Source organism: Strongylocentrotus purpuratus, unplaced genomic scaffold (assembly GCF_000002235.5).
Source record: "Strongylocentrotus purpuratus isolate Spur 01 unplaced genomic scaffold, Spur_5.0 spur5_scaffold_1, whole genome shotgun sequence".
NCBI lineage: Eukaryota > Metazoa > Echinodermata > Echinoidea > Camarodonta > Strongylocentrotidae > Strongylocentrotus > Strongylocentrotus purpuratus.
Window position 1 is genome coordinate 47,901,267 of NW_022145594.1, and position 23,333 is coordinate 47,924,599.

Genomic DNA, 23,333 nt, shown 5'->3' on the forward strand with positions numbered 1-23,333 from the left:
TGCATGTTGGAAAGTACTTTACACCCTGGAAATGCTTGGATGGGATTGTAGTGAGTAAATAGAAAAGGGAAGAGAGGAAGAGATAATTAGAATCAATCAATTTGAATCAATTTGAATCAATTTAGTTCCCTTTTCAGAAACTGTACAGCATTGAGCTGTCTATGCTTTACCCTCATCTAGATGCTAAACAGTCGTTAATCGGTATTACCATAAAAGTAGAAGTAGAGTATTAACTGCGGTCTCGATGTAGACTGATAGCTCAGAACCTCTGTTATGAATAACGACCTACATGTGAGTGTGCCTGTAAACTACAGATGTTCCTATATCACCCTTAATACAAACTCTCCATCTTCATGTTTAAATTTTTCGGACAAGCTATTCCCTGAAAACAAAAATCTTCTTTCTTCCGACAAATATACCTCTCTACGTCTCTCTTACATTCTCAACCTCTCAAAACCTTTTGTGATATACCTCTCTCTCTCTCTCTTCCATTCTCTACCTTCAACACCCTTTGTGATATACCTCTCTCCCTCTCACTTACATTCTCTTCCTCTCAACACCCTTTGTGATATACCTCTCAACACCCTTTGTGATATACCTCTGTCCCTCTCTCTTACATTCTCTACCTCTCAACACCTTTTGTGATATACCTCTCTCCCTCTCTCTTACATTCTCTACCTCTCAACACCTTTTGTGATATACCTCTCTCCCTCTCTCTTACATTCTCAACCTCTCAACACCTTTTGTGATATACCTCTCTCCCTCTCTCTTACATTCTCAACCTCTCAACACCTTTTGTGATATACCTCTCTCCCTCTCTCTTACATTCTCAACCTCTCAACACCTTTTGTGATATACCTCTCTCCCTCTCTCTTACATTCTCTACCTCTCAACACCTTTTGTGATATACCTCTCTCCCTCTCTCTTACATTCTCAACCTCTCAACACCTTTTGTGATATACCTCTCTCCCTCTCTCTTACATTCTCTACCTCTCAACACCTTTTGTGATATACCTCTCTCCCTCTCTCTTACATTCTCTACCTCTCAACACCTTTTGTGATATACCCCCTCCCTCTCTCTTACATTCTCAACCTCTCAACACCTTTTGTGATATACCTCTGTCCCTCTCTCTTACATTCTCTACCTCTCAACACCTTTTGTGATATACCTCTCTCCCTCTCTCTTACATTCTCAACCTCTCAACACCTTTTGTGATATACCTCTCTCCCTCTCTCTTTACATTCTCTACCTCTCAACACCTTTTGTGATATACCTCTCTCCCTCTCTCTTACATTCTCTACCTCTCAACACCTTTTGTGATATACCTCTGTCCCCTTCTCTTCTATTCTCTACCTCTCAACACCTTTTGTGATATACCTCTCTCCCTCTCTCTTACATTCTCTACCTCTCAACACCTTTTGTGATATACCTCTCTCCCTCTCTCTTACATTCTCTACCTCTCAACACCCTTTGTGATATACCTCTGTCCCTCTCTCTTACATTCTCAACCTCTCAACACCTTTTGTGATATACCTCTCTCCCTCTCTCTTCTATCTCTCCTACCTCTCAACACCTTTTGTGATATACCTCTCTCCCTCTCTCTTACATTCTCAACCTCTCAACACCTTTTGTGATATACCTCTCTCCCTCTCTCTTACATTCTCTACCTCTCAACACCTTTTGTGATATACCTTTCTCCCTCTCTCTTACATTCTCAACCTCTCAACACCTTTTGTGATATACCTCTCTCCCTCTCTCTTACATTCTCTACCTCTCAACACCTTTTGTGATATACCTCTCTCCCTCTCTCTTACATTCTCAACCTCTCAACACCTTTTGTGATATACCTCTCTCCCTCTCTCTTACATTCTCTATCTCTTAACAACCTTTGTGATATACCTCTCTCCCTCTCTCTTACATTCTCAACCTCTTAACACCTTTTGTGATATACCTCTCTCCCTCTCTCTTACATTCTCTACCTCTCAACACCTTTTGTGATATACCTCTCTCCTCCTCTCTTCCATTCTCTACCTCTCAACTCCCTTTGTGATATACCTCTCTCCCTCTCTCTTCCATTCTCTACGTCTCAACACCTTTTGTGATATACCCCCTCCCTCTCTATTACATTCTCAACCTCTCAACACCTTTTGTGATATACCTCTCTCCCTCTCTCTTACATTCTCAACCTCTCAACACCTTTTGTGATATACCTCTCTCCCTCTCTCTTACATTCTCAACCTCTCAACACCTTTTGTGATATACCTCTCTCCCTCTCTCTTACATTCTCTACCTCTCAACACCTTTTGTGATATACCTCTCTCCCTCTCTCTTACATTCTCTACCTCTAAACACCTTTTGTGATATACCTCTCTCCCTCTCTCTTACATTCTCAACCTCTCAACACCTTTTGTGATATACCTCTCTCCTCCTCTCTTCCATTCTCTACCTCTCAACACCTTTTGTGATATACCTCTCTCCCTCTCTCTTCTATTCTCTACCTCTCAACACCTTTTGTGATATACCTCTCTCCCTCTCTCTTACATTCTCTACCTCTCAACACCTTTTGTGATATACCTCTCTCCCTCTCTCTTCCATTCTCTACCTCTTAACACCTTTTGTGATATACCTCTGTCCCTCTCTCTTACATTCTCTACCTCTCAACACCTTTTGTGATATACCTCTCTTCCTCTCTCTTCCATTCTTTACCTCTCGACACCTTTTGTGATATACCTCTCTCCCTCTCTCTTACATTATCTACCTCTCAACACCTTTTGTGATATACCTCTCTCCCTCTCTCTTACATTATCTACCTCTCAACACCTTTTGTGATATACCTCTGTCCCTCTCTCTTACATTCTCTACCTCTCAACACCTTTTGTGATATACCTTTCTCCCTCTCTCTTACATTCTCTACCTCTCAACACCTTTTGTGATATACCTCTCTCCCTCTCTCTTACATTCTCAACCTCTCAACACCTTTTGTGATATACCTCTCTCCCTCTCTCTTACATTCTCTATCTCTTAACAACCTTTGTGATATACCTCTCTCCCTCTCTCTTACATTCTCAACCTCTTAACACCTTTTGTGATATACCTCTCTCCCTCTCTCTTACATTCTCTACCTCTCAACACCTTTTGTGATATACCTCTCTCCTCCTCTCTTCCATTCTCTACCTCTCAACTCCCTTTGTGATATACCTCTCTCCCTCTCTCTTCCATTCTCTACGTCTCAACACCTTTTGTGATATACCCCCTCCCTCTCTATTACATTCTCAACCTCTCAACACCTTTTGTGATATACCTCTGTCCCTCTCTCTTACATTATCTACCTCTCAACACCTTTTGTGATATACCTCTCTCCCTCTCTCTTACATTCTCAACCTCTCAACACCTTTTGTGATATACCTCTGTCCCTCTCTCTTACATTCTCTACCTCTCAACACCTTTTGTGATATACCTCTCTCCCTCTCTCTTACATTCTCAACCTCTCAACACCTTTTGTGATATACCTCTGTCCCTCTCTCTTACATTCTCTACCTCTCTCTTACATTATCTACCTCTCAACACCTTTTGTGATATACCTCTCTCTCCCCTTCTCTTCTATTCTCTACCTCTCAACACCTTTTGTGATATACCTCTGTCCCTCTCTCTTACATTCTCTACCTCTCAACACCTTTTGTGATATACCTCTCTCCCCTTCTCTTCTATTCTCTACCTCTCAACACCTTTTGTGATATACCTCTGTCCCTCTCTCTTACATTCTCAACCTCTCAACACCTTTTGTGATATACCTCTGTCCCTCTCTCTTACATTCTCTACCTCTCAACACCTTTTGTGATATACCTCTCTCCCTCTCTCTTACATTCTCTACCTCTCAACACCTTTTGTGATATACCTCTCTCCCTCTCTCTTACATTCTCAACCTCTCAACACCTTTTGTGATACACCTCTCTCCCTCTCTCTTACATTCTCTACCTCTCAACACCTTTTGTGATATACCTCTCTCCCCTTCTCTTCTATTCTCTACCTCTCAACACCTTTTGTGATATACCTCTGTCCCTCTCTCTTACATTCTCAACCTCTCAACACCTTTTGTGATATACCTCTCTCCCTCTCTCTTACATTCTCTACCTCTCAACACCTTTTGTGATATACCTCTGTCCCTCTCTCTTACATTCTCAACCTCTCAACACCTTTTGTGATATACCTCTGTCCCTCTCTCTTACATTCTCTACCTCTCAACACCTTTTGTGATATACCTCTCTCCCTCTCTCTTACATTCTCTACCTCTCTCTTACATTCTCTACCTCTCAACACCTTTTGTGATATACCTCTCTCCCTCTCTCTTACATTCTCAACCTCTCAACACCTTTTGTGATATACCTCTCTCCCTCTCTCTTACATTCTCTACCTCTCAACACCTTTTGTGATATACCTCTCTCCCCTTCTCTTCTATTCTCTACCTCTCAACACCTTTTGTGATATACCTCTGTCCCTCTCTCTTACATTCTCAACCTCTCAACACCTTTTGTGATATACCTCTCTCCCTCTCTCTTACATTCTCTACCTCTCAACACCTTTTGTGATATACCTCTCTCCCTCTCTCTTACATTCTCTACCTCTCAACACCTTTTGTGATATACCTCTCTCCCTCTCTCTTACATTCTCAACCTCTCAACACCTTTTGTGATATACCTCTCTCCCTCTCTCTTACATTCTCTACCTCTCAACACCTTTTGTGATATACCTCTCTCCCCTTCTCTTCTATTCTCTACCTCTCAACACCTTTTGTGATATACCTCTGTCCCTCTCTCTTACATTCTCAACCTCTCAACACCTTTTGTGATATACCTCTCTCCCTCTCTCTTCTATTCTCTACCTCTCAACACCTTTTGTGATATACCTCCCTCCCTCTCTATTACATTCTCAACCTCTCAACACCTTTTGTGATATACCTCTGTCCCTCTCTCTTACATTCTCTACCTCTCAACACCTTTTGTGATATACCTCTCTCCCTCTCTCTTACATTCTCAACCTCTCAACACCTTTTGTGATATACCTCTGTCCCTCTCTCTTACATTCTCAACCTCTCAACACCTTTTGTGATATACCTCTCTCCCTCTCTCTTACATTCTCAACCTCTCAACACCTTTTGTGATATACCTCTCTCCCTCTCTCTTACATTCTCAACCTCTCAACACCTTTTGTGATATACCTCTCTCCCTCTCTCTTACATTCTCTACCTCTCAACACCTTTTGTGATATACCTCTCTCCCTCTCTCTCTTACATTCTCAACCTCTCAACACCTTTTGTGATATACCTCTCTCCCTCTCTCTTACATTCTCAACCTCTCAACACCTTTTGTGATATACCTCTGTCCCTCTCTCTTACATTCTCTACCTCTCAACACCTTTTGTGATATACCTCTCTCCCTCTCTCTCACATTCTCTACCTCTAAATACCTTTTGTGATATACCTCTCTCCCTCTCTCTTACATTCTCTACCTCTCAACACCTTTTGTGATATACCTCTCTCTCCCTCTCTCTCACATTCTCTACCTCTCAATACCTTTTGTGATATACCTCTCTCTCCCTCTCTCTCAGATTCTCTACCTCTCAATACCTTTTGTGATATACCTCTCTCCCTCTCTCTTTCATTCTCTACCTCTCAATACCTTTTCTGATATACCTCTCTCTCCCTCTCTCTTTCATTCTCTACCTCATTACTTCTTCTATTTACTGCATCTGCGTGCTAATTTTTAAAAAAGAGATATGTTGACACAATTTGCCTCTCAAATGTATTTTTGGTGGGATACTTCTTCCCGTTTAAGAGCACTGCGCGTGTCTCACTTCACGGATCCATTGGTAAATTTAAGCGCATCCATCGCAGTGTAGCGAGCGTGCCTAGCCCCCGAGAGACTAACTAATAAATGATCTTGTTTAATCTTTTCTTCTCGAATTTGTCCTCTAACTCTTGAATGTCAAGGATGCCGATTATACCATGTTTATATGTTATTCGTTTAAATCAAAGTATATGATTGGAATCAATGACTGCATGGGTGAGAGGTGTTTGTAGCTGTGACATGGAGCATACTGATAAAGACAAAAGAAAAACACATGTTTATGGACTAAGATTTTAGGTTCAACCTTCAAAAACTAAAATTCAATATTTATTCAATAATTACATCATTTTCAATATTCGCCACCGCTATATATATTACTGTTCTGATGCATAGACTAATTAATGAATTCTTAATCAACTCTGACTAATATTTCATCAAATACGAATAAATCCAACAGATTTGTATTGTTTGCTTGGGGACTAAATTATGTTAAAGGGATAGTTGAGTTCTGTTTTCAGACCGCAAATGCCTTCAAAGTGGATGGGTAATGCTTTTATTCCTGTCTATGTCATTTCTAGTGCCCTTTTAGAAACTCAAATTGTTATGGAGGTAATTTTAGACCCCAAAATGTGTACTATTATACCAATTCAGTACCACTTTAAAAAAAAAATATGGTGACCGTTAACTAATTATTTAATTAAAGAAGCTGAGCGAAGGTTTCAAAAGGCTTTCAACCTTAAAAACCTTGGTATCATTGCAAAGTTAATGTTACAATCTTTCTAATGGTTCAAATTTAGTTTTCAAAAATTGTTACAGATTTGACTTATCTGCTTTTAAAAGTGGTGAAATTACTATCCGATTATTCCGCCCTTGATCGACCCGCTATTGTGACATACGATTTGTGACGTAGGAGGTTGGGCACATATGAGCGAGAGTGCGATCCTCAAGCTCTGACACAACTCTCGCCTGCATGCATTAGAGGTATACAAACGCCACTCGTACGCTAAATATCTGATCAAAATGTCCGAGCTCGAAGAAGAGGTTTTACTTGATTTAGAATTCGAAGTTGATGAGCACAGCTTCACAACAGTGGTACTGGTAGTGATAGTGATGATGATGATGATGATGATGATGGGGATGTAGGAAAGATGGAAGAAAGAGAACAATTCGCAGAAGACGGCGTCGATGCTGGTGCAGGTCAAGTGAAAGCATATCAGCGCAAGCTGGCTGAGCTGCCAGCTGCCGCTCAGTTCCCCCGGCCCCGCTCAACTGGCGATCGATCTGTCATGACTGGGCGAGACATTTTCTAATTTTTCGGGATGTGTGGGGCTTTTTGGCAAATTTCACGGATAATAAAACAAAGATGACTAGATGTGAGATTATATTTGGCGAAAATCAATTACAAATTTGCACCATTCATAAATAGAACTGCAGCTGCAGGACATTAAATGCAAAAGGACGCTCGCGATTCACTCATCATGGTCTCCGTACATAATCAACAGCAATCACTATCACGCCAAGGCATGATGACCGAACATATACAAAACATCTCAGCAAATTACACAAAACGGAAGGGTATTTGGACAAATCGAATTGCATGATTCACCCCTCGTATTATATTACATAAATATTATTCTGTAATATTATATGTAATTATACATGATTTCTAGAGATTGTTATTCCACTTTCTGGTCAGGATATGAAACATGCAAAGTCTGGATAATGTATACGTATAGCTATGCAAAATACCGCACGCGAGCTGTGCGAGAGGCGAGCTTGAGGCCTAGAATTGCGATCGTGCCCAACCAGGGACGTCATAATCGGCCTACTGCGCGAACAAAATGTTCAAGCCAGGAATTGTAGTTCTGAGAAGGTTCTTGGAAAAAGCTTCTTACCGCGTTTTGTTTATATTTACAAGACTTTAGAGCAGAATGTGTGTCTTCATATTGGTCTACGCTATCCGGACATGTATAATTTGCCCATTTTGAGTGATTATGTGCAATTTCCTCGCCAAGCTACTTTAAAAAAAAACCGATGCATGGGCCTACTGGTTGTGCGTAATATAACCAACATGAAAATACCAACAAAAAAGCCAACATCGGAATTGGCTGAAATACAACGTAAAAGGCGCTATTTCGTTTTTTCAACGGATTTTTCAAATTATCTAATATTTGTAGTGGTACACAAATATTAGAAATCGTTACATTTATGGATATTTCAGCCGTCTCTGAACCGATTTTCATCAAACAAAGATGATTTTGTCATTTAAATTGTATGTTTTTCAAATTTGATACTCAGTTTTTCATTATCTCTCACAAAAAAATATTTTGTGTAGCGCCCTCTGCAACAGAACTCATCTACCCCTTTGAGTTCTAAAAGATAATTGCTAGGTTCAATCATTGTATGATTTAACTAAGTTCCAAAAGTATAGGGGGACTATCATAATTGACATAGAAATATATTTTTTTATAATAAACCAACACGCCGTTAATATATCTAAGTTCCAATATATCGATAGGGAAGTTATGTACTAGGGAAGTTATGTCTCTGATTTATGTTTAAAAGTAAGGGGAGAACCTCGTGCAAGCCTTTAAACGTATATATATATATATATATATATATATATATATTTCTATCCAGATAATCTAGTTTATGCGAACGTGTGAAAAACTTATTTAGCTTAACGATAAAATGACTGAGTAAATTCACATTTATTCCTCTAAAAATGTTTTATACAACAAATGAAATATCGCATACTCGAGGTAAATCCAATAAAGTCCTGGGTACTCAATTACAAAAGCAAATTCCCATTGGTGCGATATAGGATAGTTGTCAGGGGTTAGTTGTCCTAGATGATGGTTGTCGTAGGTGGTAGTTTTTACGGGTAGTTGTCCTGGGTGTAGTTTTCCGGGGGTAGTTGTCCTACTGAGTAGATGTTTGGGGGTATTTTCCGAGGGTAGTTGTCCTAGGGCAGGCCTTCTCAACTGGCGGCGCGCGAGCCACTTGTGGCGCTTGCGGTCAGTCGGAGTGGCGCGCGACTGTTGCAACAACAACACAAAAACAGAAAGAAAGAAAATATTTTAGAATTAAATACTCAGCTAAATCAAGAAGTTGCAAACGAATTTGAGCCCAAAATGCAAGAAGAAAGGGAAATTTATCGTTTTTTACCATTTTATACGAATCTAAACCTAAGGTCTGAACAACAATTAGCTTACGATGGGTTACCAATTTTAACATTGCCAATCTCTGGAAACATCTTGTTTTTGTTTTTTGATTTTCACTTTATTTTGTCATTTCCCGTGTTTATTGCAAACAAAAAACTGCATATAAATATACACCCAGTGTAATTGTCCCCAGGAATCGTACTGTTTTTTTTCACGGAGCCTAGGACCTACAAGCATTGCTTTCTATTTAGGCTCCATCATATTTCTTCCTTTATACAACTTAGTCTTTTGTATTATTCTTTTCGTTTGTATAAACGCATCCTAAAATGAGTACAAAATGTAAAACGCCAAATGTAATGATGTATTATACAACATGTGAAATATGAAAATAAACTGAAACTGAAACTGAAACATCAATATGAAATTATGATTGATTATATTGTGGAATGAAATGGTGTTAAAAATGCCCCATTTGGGCCTTTAGAAAGCCCTAAATCCACCAGCTTCAGGGGGCTCCGCCCCCTGATACCCCCCGTTAGGGCTTCGCCCCTGGACCCCACCCATGTTCGGTTCGATCGCTACGCTCACTAGTAGCACAGTCAACCATACAGGGTGGCACTTCAACTACAAATTCTTTTCGTTTTGGCACTTCTAATAAACTAGTTGAGAAGGACTGTCCTAGGGGGTAGTCGTCCTAGAGGTTGGTTATCCTAGGGGTGGTTATCCGGGGGTGGTTGTCCAGGGGGTAGGTATCCGGATACGCTGTTTTACATCAGATTGGAAGCATGCAATGATCCATCACTGCTGCAACATCCGAAAGTAATGTTCGATCAAATTATCCTGCAAAACAAAAGATATATGAATGGTCAACAAGATTTCAAATAGACTTCAAGACTTCAAATATTTCAATCATTTTTCATAATGACGACCGAATTGTTAAGATCATCATCGATACACTGCAGCTTTTTCTGGTCATTTAAACTGTTAGCAGTGTACGTGCAAGAAAGATAAATGATTATTCATTTCTTCAGATAAAATGATGTGCTTCCCTCTGCTCAAATCTAAATTAGGATTTTTGACTTACACATTTCCTCCGTTTTCTTCAGCCTTGATAGAATTTACTGAATTATGGAAATTTGGCGGATATTTAACATGTTTGAACTTTGTGATGTACCACTGTTCAATCAATTACCAAAAAATGAATGAACCAGTAAAGTGTAAATGCATCTATATTCATTTTGTATTTGATGTTACTTTATATTCAGTGTCGGCACCAGACGTGCAAATTGGCGATGTTCCTTTCAAATCTTAAATCCGAAGTATACAAATTATGAAAGAAAAAGGTATACATGGTAGTATTGTCAGTTATAAAACTGCAAACCACAATGGCCTTGGACAATACATTTTGAATTTGAATTTGAATCATGATTAAAGACTGAAATTATAGGAAAAATTATATGCATGTATATATACATGTAGATGAAGAAACCAAATACAGATGTCAAGGGAAACGATAATAAAGGCGCATTCAAAGACTTTTGTTGAAAATTACAAAGTGCCAACCTAAGAAAATAAGACAAAACTAAAAAGCAAAAGGCAAATAAATAACATCACACACAACAACCCAACAAACAGCACGGCAACAACAGAAGAAGAACAAATGTGGAGAGAAAAATGATTCGATTACTAAAAATAGTAAATGAATAGATAAATTAATTAATTAATAGATTTATAAATAGATAACCGAATAAATAAATTTACCATTTAATACAAATAAACGAATAAATTGAGATCATTTAAAGTCGTTACTATTTATTTTCTCGTATTGATCTGCCGAGGACCCATGTAAGCAGTGGCACATAAACGATCCTGTTAAGGGTCAGTTAAGGATTTTTTATAGCTTAAATCCAATAAAACATTGCTCATTGCGCTTTTAATGACAAATTAATGACAATGAAAAAGAACAGAATAAACAAATTAAAGTAATAAACATTCAGTTATTGAAGAGTTGAGTTTTATAATAAGCATACATCTATGCAATTGGATTTTATAAAGCGTAAATCCAATTAAACTCATCATCATACCTGTACATACGGGAGGATCATCCGACCATTGACCCTTTTCACATGTGATTTCCTTAGATCCCACCAAGCGGTAGCCATCTTCACATTCAAATGAAACCGTTGCACCAGATGGAAAGATATATCGGGGCTGCTGTCTTGGACCATCTAGTAACCTCCCGTGCTCTGGGGCGGCAGGGACTTTGCATGCAGCTATAGAAAAACATAATTTCACTTAATAAAATTCTCTTTTGAGTTGTTGCATTCTTTAAGTTGCATGCTTAGGACATGCGTTCAATCACTTTCAAGCAATATCAGATAATTGTAATTACATTACACCATGGGCACAGTCTTAGTTTTATTCCAGGCTTAATTCTTCTTTATGTTTATGGCAATGTCTCAAAACGTCAGATGGAGTCTGTGCAGACTATAGAGTGCCCCTACCCGAATTCATACACATCTGCCCCGTGTACATGTACGTGCGCGTGTGCATATGCGTGTGTGTGTGTGTGTGTGTGTGTGTGTTTGTAACCATATACTACACTAGAACTGATTATTTTCCCATTGAAACCATGGGGCACATGATTATTCACATCTCACTAGTTAAAAAGAAGATTTGGGGTAATTTGGTTTGCAGGTTTTGTGGAGGGGAAAGTTTAAGCCTTTTAAATGAACCTTTACCAAATTTAGCGTATGGTGGTGGTGGTGGTAGTGCGGAGTCGCTCATTATCTCGTCCTTACTTATGCTCGGATGTAAACAGTTGTTTGCATTCTTGTTGTTTTTGTTTTCTTGTTAGTTCCTCTTAGTTCAGCTGTTTACCCAAAACAGCTAGAGAGTGAGTTTTTTTTTGTTATCTCTCTCTTTATGTATTTATTTACATTTTCTTTTATTCGAGGGTCGTCATAGAGAGGTGGGGAAGCCATGGGAGTTTTGTTTTAAGGTGTAAGGTTAATTACATGGGTCTTAGGTCTGGTGTGTGCAATGTAAGGTGGTTGTTAGTGTGTGTATGTTCCTGCTCACATCATGTTATAACCTCACTCCATGATTTTTGAGGAAAGCAGTCGTTATAGAGGACCGACTGTCACGTTCTAAAAGACTTTAGTAGACATAGTATTTTTTCAGGCAACACGTGAATTGGGTTTAGTGGTATTTGTGTATAATTATGTCAAATTCATTAGATAATCTAGTTTATTCTTGCAGTTGATGAAAATATAATAGGTCCACCACGGCCTTAGAAATCATCACGTTTTATTGTTACGAATGCGTCGTGTGCTTATAGTTGTAGATTTTGGCTTGGAATCTAGATGTACTTACTTCGATTTCTGACGGTAGGCAGTACCATTTGTTTTGTTTACGATGATAATAATATATCAACAACGAGTCCCTGGTTTATTTAAACCCGGGTTTAAACCTGGGTTTAACTAAACCAGACTTCAAAATACGGGCCAATATATTTTCATTTATGAGACCCAACAGATGTTACTTATCGATTCAAATTAGTACATTAAAGAAGTAAACATTTTATCAGGGTTAGATTAAAAAAAGGATTTAGACTTAAACTGTTAATTTTGCATGTTGTTGATATTTTTTCAATCAGTTTTAGACATTACCAATTTTGCAACTGAACCATTATATAAAGTTCCTGAATCGATTGTTATATAAAGGAATTGATCTATATATAATTGTGTTACACTTTACTGAGAATACGTGTTGGAGGATTTGTACAATCTGAAATTCGTTAAATGAATATGGCACAAATCTTGAATTGGCACTTCAGTCCCCAGAATTTTTTTTACTGGCAACAAATGAATACAATTTACAAAATTGATTGCAAAAAAGTATAATATATTCATTTTTTCTCCCATGAAATTACTCAGCTATTTTACATCAACTGTAAAGATGAGAAGTAGGGGTAAGGGCTAGATGAACAGATATTGAAAGCCTATTACTATTGAGAATCAATGAGGGCGTAGTAAACTGTGTTGGATGCTGTGTAGTTCCATTCCCAGAGGTGGGACATACATCGGAGTAGTCGTCACAACAGTTTCCATTATCCACACACATGCTGTCACAGTAGCAACCCTCAGCATTACACGAATGCTCGGAGTTCACACAGCAGCTGTCTGAACAGGATCCGTTTCTTGGTGCTGGGGATAAAATTATCAGAATAGTTGGTTTCCTACATAATACATGCAAAAAATAAAATACTGAAAATAAAACATGGGCCTACCATAAAAAGTGTGTATTGTGGTAGTCCAATATCATAAGTTTTAACATTTTAAGCACTATAAAAAAAAATTACACGAAAGAGACAAAGATGTATATGCATGTACACTTTATACAATTAATCCTATAACCATTGAAATTCCTACTACTTGTAGTGACTAAATATGTGTATGGGTGTGTGTGGTGCGTGGTGTGTCTGCGTGTAATTGGGTTCTTATGAATGTGATTTTACTTCTGGGAACTAACCTTTAGCGTTAGCATATAAACTCCGTTACTCGGAATCAGTTTAAAGACGAAGACAGACAACCGACCTTACCTCTAGCCTATCTCTTAATCGTTTTTAGACATATTATATTTATATTTTTTTGTTATATTCATACTATAAAATTTAGTTCATTGTACCTTGAGTGTTCCGAAACAGACATTTATATTGTCACTTACTGCGTTAACCGAGGACACGTTTCTTCGTTCTAAAATGTCTAGATTGTATGTAGCCTGTGGCACATTAAAGAAATAAAAAATAAAAATTATCTATGGACAGTTCAGGTTGAGACAATTTTTTTAGACATGTACTGGCAATGATCTGTTAGTAAATGTCCCTGTGTCACAGAACTATTTCATCAAATTCAAACCACATTGATAAACCTTTTCAACAATAATACCAGATGTAAAATATAAACAAAGCTTACCGCAGTACTCATCAGATGAATCTACACATTCGCTATATCCATCACATGCGGCAGACCTGTGAATACATTGTCCGTTCGTGCACTGAAACCGACTCCCATCACAATCTAACAAGGCAAAATATTCGAAAGAGATATAACATTTATTAGAAATTGTACAGGTCTCAAATGGTTTTAACTTCTTAGGCTAAATAGTACTTCTTTTAATTTCTGGCTTTTAATCTATATTGGTTTTTATGATGTAATCCTTCGACTTGATGAATCGAATGTCAACTAGACTTGAATTCGTCACTTGGACGAATTAGGTGATACGTATCCTCATGTTTTACATATTGAAGAATGTATTTTCACGATTTCATTTCTTATAAAATGCTCCTCCTATTATGGTCTATCCATATGTCTAGTTTCGACTGTGTAGTATTGATCATTATGGATCTATGGACGATAAACCTTGGTACAAAACCTCTTTGTACCACTGTTGTGAATTCGGGCCTATAGGTTGCAAACAAAAGCAGTGAGGTGATTTGTAAAATGCTTTTCCTTGTCTCCACTAAACCTTTATTTACTCAATTAATACTTTTGAATGTATTCGATTTGTATACATTAAGCCATTTTTATGTTTTCTTGTCAGAGATAGATCTTGCCATTATCCCTGAAACGCTATTATTCCATTAACTCATCCACTCCCACTGTCCTCGATCAAATGCATATTTTCACATCTGATATCCAAGAACTTCAGTTTCTCAAAAGACTATTTACTATGCAGGTCCCGAAATATGGAATGCATTGCCACCTAATCTAAAATCTGCATGCGCTTAGAACGTTTTCAAGAGACAATACAAAGAAAGGCTTTTGCAAACTTATTCACATTGAGTCACGTGTTGTTTGTTGTTTATTCCAATGTTAATTGTTATATCCCTGTTTTTTTTTAATATAAATATTATTATTCTGCTTGTATTAACTTTACTTCTCACCTTGCCTTTCTCTCCTTCAATTTACCTTCCTCTCCCCCCCCCCCAAACCCCACCCTCTCTCTCTCTCTCTCTCTCTCTCTCTTTCTCTCTCTATCTCCCTCTCTCGTTTCTCTCAGACCCAGCTGTTTATGTATTATCTCCCTCTTGTTGTTGTATATGCAACAGTATACAATGCAATTTATACATCACAATGGGGTCGAATTCACAAGATCTTTAAATAGATTTTTAATCTGATCCCTCTCAATTTGTGTTACTTGTGCTGTCAACTACTGAGTTAACTATGTCCATCTTTTTATACTTGACATACGTGTATGCGTTAATACGCAATTTTATGTATCTGTTTTTATATATTGAGTGAATAAATGATTTTAATTGAATTGAATTAATATTTAATAAAAGCATAGTCCCTGTTTCTCACCTCCAAATGAAGTAGACACTATCCAGATGGAGAAACCCTGGTCAGTACCAAACGCATCGGTGGAGAACTGCAGCCATATATTAGGATGGATTGACCAATAGTGATCCGGCAAATCATCAGTAGAGTTATACGTCAAGTAGAATATCTGCGTACTCTCTTCAAATACTTCTGAGATCCCCGTGTTAATGCGAACGTAATCACGGATTGAGTGCAGTCTCACATTCCAGAATGTCATGACGAACTGGCGCCCGTGGACACTTTTGACATGCCACAGAAGGTTCTCGAGATTATTGTAGTTATTAGGGTAGTTAGGAGAAGAAACACGTATGAGTTCACCCCCTCGCATATTGTAAGTTGTATTCGATGGAAACACGTCTGAAAGTGTAATGAAATAGGTACACTAAAAAAATACTGGTAAAATTGTTACGTATTAAAACTGGTTGTTAAAACAAATAACCTACTGTTGTGTAAAGTGCCGTGATTTAGTAATAATGTGGTCGGTTAAAGCTAGTTTCAGTTGGTTGGTTAAACAATTAACCAACATTTGGGTAAAATGCCGTGGTTTGGTGCGCTTAGTTAACCAAAATATAGAATTCCTGCCATTCGACGGTTGGTTAAAATTTATGATCATGTGACATGAAAAGTGCCAATAGACAACGAGAATCACGCGTCGCAGTTTGCAACGAATTTCATCAGTAGAATGGTATAGTAAATATTCGTTTAGCTTACCTTCAAACACCTTAACTATTCCTTCGAACTCCCAAGATAAACATCTTTTTGACTACTGACTCCATTATGACATCCCGAGATGAAATTTGTTGCAAACTGCGAGGCGTGGTTCTTGTTGTCCATTGGCTCATTTATTTTCACATGATCATTACTTTTAACCAACCATTGAACGGCGGAAATCCTATATTTTGATTAACCAAGTGCACCACACCACGGCATTTTAACTAAATGCATGTTAATTTGTTTTTTAACCAACCAACTGAAACTAGTTTTAACCAACCACATTTTCACCAAACCACGGCATTTAACACAACCCTTGGTTATTTTTTTTAACCAACAGGTTTTAATACATATACGTTAGGCTTGCGGTTGCACCATGCGGGAGAGGGGGAGGATTGTAAAAGTTTGAATACGTAAACATTTTACCAGTGCTTTATAGTGCAGGAAGGGATATTAAGACTTGGAGTGGAATGACAGTACAGGAGTGTTCTAAGGTGGCAGAAAACAAAGATGTTTTGGAAAATGTTGCAATCGATCTCCGAGCTGGGAGAAGTTAACCTGATAGATAGATAATAAAATGTCATGTAGCATCTTTCTTTTGTTGTTTGATGTCATTAAATAATACCTCTCTTATCATTCTATGTCCTAGCTTGTCTGCACATTTTCTTCTCGCATTAGTTCCTCCCTGCAAAATGGTATTTACCAAGTTATTATTCCACCTAGTTCCATGCCCATATGCCCAAACCAATACTAAAGGGTTCATGCTATGTGAATTGTAATCTCCAAATGCTGTGGTGCATTTGATGCGCCAGAGATTCCTTTTGATGATCTGGCACTATATCAAATGTATATATAGCATAAACATAACTAATCAAATTTGGAATAGGTAGTATAGTTTCTCCTGGCACTAGGTAGTAGATGAATGCAAGAATGAAGGAAGGATATACATACCTATACCGCCATCTATGCTAGGACACACGTCTTCGTAGTCATCGCAACAGTTGTCATTCCACTCGCACCAGCTATCACAGTAGCAACCCTCAGGGTTACAAGAATACTCAGAGCTCGTACAACAGCTGTTTAAACACGATCCGTTATTCTTTGGTGGTTCAGTAGATTCTGAAGAAAAAGCAAAACAACAACCCCATGACCCATATTCTGAAGTCTGATTTAACTATGAATCTAGGTTTAAGTCTAGTCTAAGTCTCGCCTAACTCTTAAATTAAACCTAGGTTCAAGTCAGGTCCAGGTCTATTAAACTTTGTACATATATATGTAGTTTAAGTCTGGTTAAGTCTTTTCCGCACAGAATTTGTTTATATGCGCTTTTGTATAAAAATATAACATGGAAAGAACACACAAACTTTGTTTAGTTTAGCGATGCTTGTCGTGATAAAAAAAATAGTAAAACCTGACGAGAAACGTCTATTTAAAGTAATTTCGATTCTTAAATCTCGAAATGCCATCTTTCATGTTACAAATCCTAAACTGCATGTAAAGTGAATGATAGAGTGCGCATACTTGGTCAAAACTACACCGCCGCATTTTCTTGTGAAAATGACACAGTCCTTAATCGGATTTTGATGAGATTTCAGGCACACTTATTCTTTAGAATATAAGAATCGAGATCAAGCAGTAGTGTAATACGACAGAAAAATATTGTCACTTTCAAGTAAAATGATAGATGTGCAGAAATAAGGCTCCACATCGTACCTGTACATACGGGTGGATCATCCGACCATTGACCCTTTTCACATGTTATTTCTCTAGATCCCACCAAGCTGTAGACTTCTTCACATTCAGCAGCTATAACACGGTATGGTATGGTATGGTATGTATTCTCCAAATAATTTTTGTTTATAATTTCTTTTTAAATACCAAAAAAATGAAAAGTACATAATTATACAAATCAAGAATATAGTGAATGGCTAAACAACCCACTCAGCTTTGTCAATATGAAAATTGAATGAAAAGTAAACTAACAATAAAAACAAAATACAGCAATACGGTGAAGTGAAGGACAGCATTTTAATCAATTATGTCTCTTAATTTAATTAATTAAAAGCTCCAGTGTGGGTATATGTGCGTTTGTACGTGCGTGTATGTACATGTGTGTGTGTGTGTGTGTGTGTGTGTGTGTGTGAGAGAGAGAGAGAGAGAGAGAGAGAAAGCGCGCACATGTATAAATTTTGTTCTGTATCTTATTTTTAAAATCCTCAATTAATGTATTGAAATGTGTCTTTTATTTTTGTCTACTCGCTGTAATTATTGAATTTTATTATGTATTAATTGACTAAAAAGTGTCGGTGCTTAAAATTCACCTCCTTATTTCTGTTTCTGTTCAATAATTTGTTATAATTCACATATTCAATTGGAATATAATTTATGTTGAATGGAATCAAATACAAAAATCGCGGGGAAAAAATATGAAAGGTTAGCATACCTTTAAACAGCACATGTACGCTGTGAGATGATGACGACCCACTGCATGTATACATGCCAGAGATATCAGTAGACATTGGACTCAGCTCTATTTTATGAGTATTCAACCTGTGCCATTGCTGAAAGGTAATAGGGAGATATGATCAACTGACATACATGTACGTATACTCAACTCACATGAATTAAGGCGCCGAATTTAGAACAGGATCCATGTTAATCTTCACAAATGGGTAGATTGTATTTGCCTTTTCTTGTTATTCCCTCTCCGTTTAAACTTTGGTATATCTAATAGATCGACAGCCCACAATAAGACCGAGAATGTAGGTCTTGTATGCTGTCGGTCTGTGGCCTTAGTATACTTTCCTGAAGTCACTAATGGTGGTGTTTCGTTGTCTGATCCCCAAGCCTAATGTTAACCATGTTGCTAACCCTGAAAACGCTTATATGAGAAATGAATTTACCGGTAACTCTCCGTCATTCACGAGAGGGGTTGTCAGCCGAGGAGGTCTTAAGCTTAGACTTGTGAGTCTGCAGAGTACATTAAGATTCAAAGGATTTCCACGATGCACGTGAACCACGACTGTCCCATTACTAGCAACCTCATGCGATGCGCCGTAGAATAAGACTTGTGTTTGTACAGGTTCTACGAAGAAACAACATTGAATCATTGATTATTAATCGAGCAATTGGTACATTCTTATTCTTCTGCAACATAAATGAACATAGGCCCACCGCTTTAGTGCAACAGTGATCAAAATGGTCCGTAGTTATGCAGTAAGATCCCCTTGTTAGATCCGACCTTAGACCTTAAGTCACATTTAAAAGGATAACTAAGACATCACACTAACTTCGATTGTTTTCTCTCACTCTCTCTCTCTCCCCCTTCCTTTCTCTTTCTCCCTCTTTCTCTTTCTCACACATACACATTCAATTAGTCTCTATACCTCTCTGAGTCCTTCACTCAGCACAGCCTATATCTCCCCCTTCCCCTCTCCATAAACTATCTTTAATACTCTCTTTCTTTCTCTCTCTCTCTCTCTCTCTCTCTTTCTCACATTCTTTTTTTTTTCTTGCTCTCTCATGTTCTCACCCCAGGAGGTGGCTTGACCAAGTGGCGGATCAGGATTTTTCAAAAAATCGCGCCGTTTTACTGTAATTTTTTGTTTCTCTTTTTTCCCCTCCCCCCCCCTTTTTTTTTACTGGCCGCCCAAGGGGAGAGGGGTTTTTAACCGCCGAACCCCCCCCCCCCACCCTAGAACCCTGCACCCATTCTCCTCTTCTTCTTGCTTGCCTTTCATAATACCCGTTACACACTCGAGGCATCATGCTAATCAATCCACGATAAATTAAAGCAAAGTTTCCACTACTAATTTTACATTCATCTTGTGTAGGGTGTCATTATCATTTGATGCGTCAGGTCCAAGACTGCGCCAGTCGCTGACGCAGCCCCATGTCTGATGTCTCGCGCCCGCAACGGGCAGATGAACCGGAAGCTGTAAAATTGCATTAAGGGTAAAACCAAATAGGTGAGACCCTTTTTATTTTCTAAGAGGGCCTGAAGTTTGTTACTGCAAGGTCTTCATAGAAGAAACAAATATGTTTAATTACTATTTATTGTCAGACTTTAAAGACAGGGAACTAACGCTGTTTGTTGAATATTACGCCTTGCTGATACCCAAGAAACAAAGACGCGATTTTTGTTTCATCCTTTTATTCTTTCCTTATTTGCTCAAAATCTTCGGTTGAAGCGCGTTGATACTCACGGCATATTGGTTCTTCCCCGGTCCACTGTCCTCCTTGACAAGTTCGTCTTTGATCACCAATCAATCTATGCTTTCCAGGGTCTCTACATCTAGCAACTATCTGGGTGCCATTGGGCAAGGCGGGACGGTTATAGTAGCTAGTCATTCTTTTATCATTCAAAAACTGGCGAACCTGTCCTATGTTCCTTGGTACCGAACAAGGTTTTTCTGGAGCAGGACGCCACAAAATACAAACAATATTGAAATTAGTCGAAGGGCCTTAAACATTTTGCTCTAAATTGTTTTTCTTTCTTTTTGTTATGCAATATGCAATTGTTTGCAATAGTTTATGAAATATATACTCGCAGTTCAGCTGAGGGGATATTTTTTATCCTTGTGTTGGGTAAAAATGTTCCAAAATTCATCTCCTTAGAGCCGAGAGTAAGAAATGATAGGTGAGATAAATTTGTAAGATATCCTTTTCATAAATCAATAATATTTGGATGAAAACTTTAATTAAATTCACTTTAATTTTCCTTTGAAATGCTCTCGAAATCTAAAGAAAAAGGACGCTATTAAACCTGATTAAGCCTCACCCTACCCTGCCCCCCCCCCCCCACACACACACCGTTCACTAAAATTCGATATCAGTCATGGAATTCCAAAGTAAAAGAAAAGAAAAAAAAATTACCACATCGAGGCCAGGGAGGGATCCATGTTCCATTAGAGCATTGTGACGTCACAGATTGTTGTGCGACAGCACCCGAATCGCATCTTACTGAGACTTGAACCCTAGACCCACTAGGAACACCCGCCGACGAGGTGTTACCGCCACCACCTATGACCGTGTAGCGCCCCAAACGGTCGGTTTCAGGCATGCATGGCGATGAACCAACTAGGAAGGATATAAATAGACACATTTATTAACAAACTTAATTCTCCAAAAAAGATATAGGGCCATGTATGTCGAGGAAGTTCCGCCTTACTATATGTCATGGCGTGTTCATACATAAATTTATCACATAGAATTGTTGCCAAGTATTGGTGTGGTATGAAATAAAACACAGATTGTGTTGGATCACATACCTGAAATCACACTTGTACGGCATCATGCACACACACACACACACACACACACACACACACATACACACACGCACTCACACACGCACCCGCAAACACATGCATTTTTTTTTTTTTAATTTTTTTTTATTGACTCAAAACAATACAAATTAATGTTATAAATAAGTTGTTATTCCTTGACATAATTCAAAACATTTTCATTACATAGATTGTACAATTGATGAAAAAAAAATGAAATCAGTTGTAACATAAAACAAATAACCCCTTCAAACCAAACACATTTCTCCCCCCCCCCCCTCCCCCCCCCCCCACCAAACGACACACACACCACCCGTCCACACTTCCGCCACACACGGTTCCTAGCCTCCTCAGAATACCACACCCACATACACATACCTCACACCCACACCCCGTCACACACGCGCCTACCTTACACACCCTCACACACACACGCACACACACACACACACGCACACGATCTACGTACTCAAGAATAATAAGAGCATTCATCATATGAAAAGCTTGATTTCAAAAGGAGCTAAATCCATATTTTATAAAAATTGATTTTTTTTTTTTTTTTTTTTTTTTTTTTTTTTTTTTTTTTGTCTTAAAATAATGATTTCTTACATGGGGACAAAATGCACGATATCACATTCTAAAATTTCACTGGGAAGTATGAAAAAATGTAGGTACACAATCATGTTTCATTCCAAAAGGAGATCAATCCAATTTGGTTTCATTCCAAAAAGGAGCTAAATCCACTTTGGGTACTTCTGAGTAAATCCCCTTTTTTATTTCTCCACTTTTCCTTTAGCCATGTACCTTCATGATGTAATATATATTAAAGTTGCCGCCAAGGACCAATGATATATGATAAGTAAAAATATCTACTAGTTATTTCTATTTTTACCATTTTTTTTTAGATTTTGTGGATTTAGCTCCTTTTGGAATGTAACATGGATTTAGCTCCTTTTGGAATGAAACTGTGATATGTTAAGTTACTTTCTTTTCAAAACTTTTTTTTTATTGTGCTTTCACTATTATTATTTAAAAGGAAAGGTTTTCTGATAAATTTGAATAAAATTTCAGTGACTTTATTGAAAAAATATGAATTTGTTTAGGTACAATAACATGTTTTATTCCAAAAGGAGCTAAATCCACACAAAAAAAAATCAAACAAATTTCGTAAAGATCTGAAAAATGGTAGATTTTTTCTAATCATATCTTATTGGTCCAGGGTGACACCTTTAACATATATAACAACAGGAAGATACATGGCTAAAGGGAAAGTGGAGAAATAAAAAAGGTGATTTACTCAGAAGTACCCAAAGTGGATTTAGCTCCTTTTGGAATAAAACCAAATTGGATTTATCTCCTGTTGGAATGATTGTGTACCTACATTTCAAGATCGTAGAGAAGGCCCAAAGGTCTAGCAGAGGCAGATACCATAATCATCATCATCATCATCTTCTAGTGTGCTTTCTTCCCCCACATGAACATTTAATTTAATGAAATATCTTGGATTGTGTTTTTGTTATTAGCTTGTTCAGCTAATATTTTATTAAAATGTCGGATGATCTCATGTGCACACCCTGAAAGTATTGCATGAAAATTCACTTCTTTAAAACAGATAAAACAGATAAAACTTCTACTTACCGCAAACTGAAGTTAGGAATAGTTGAACATAGATCAACATTCGGACAATGTCTTCAAATCGCTTTCCTTCCATCGTGGCCAACTGGTTTGACTGCTTCGAGGTAAATTGTGAGATTATATCTTTTGTTAGTGAGACCTACTTGATGGCATCGTGCTTATCAACGTATTATGTTTATTTATGTTGTGTTTCATTTCAGGATGCCATTGGCATGTAACTTTTTTGAGGTTCCGGTTCACTTTCCGATTCTTTGAGGAAGCGAAATGAAAAAGTGATTAACCCTGAAACCTTTCACCACCTCCATGACGCA

General features: G+C 38.0%; 1 protein-coding gene across 1 annotated transcript; it reads right to left on the reverse strand.

Annotated features, from left to right (window-relative positions):
• Positions 1 to 17,703: 17,703 nt before the first annotated feature.
• Positions 17,704 to 23,189, reverse strand: LOC115918447. The gene is made up of 6 exons (XM_030978864.1): positions 23,026 to 23,189; positions 20,978 to 21,181; positions 20,308 to 20,514; positions 19,006 to 19,187; positions 18,546 to 18,663; positions 17,704 to 17,708 (listed from the first exon to the last, which is right to left on the reverse strand). The coding sequence occupies exons 1-6, from the start codon at positions 23,096 to 23,098 to the stop codon at positions 17,704 to 17,706; spliced, it is 789 nt and encodes a 262-aa protein (XP_030834724.1). The 5' UTR covers positions 23,099 to 23,189.
• Positions 23,190 to 23,333: the final 144 nt, after the last annotated feature.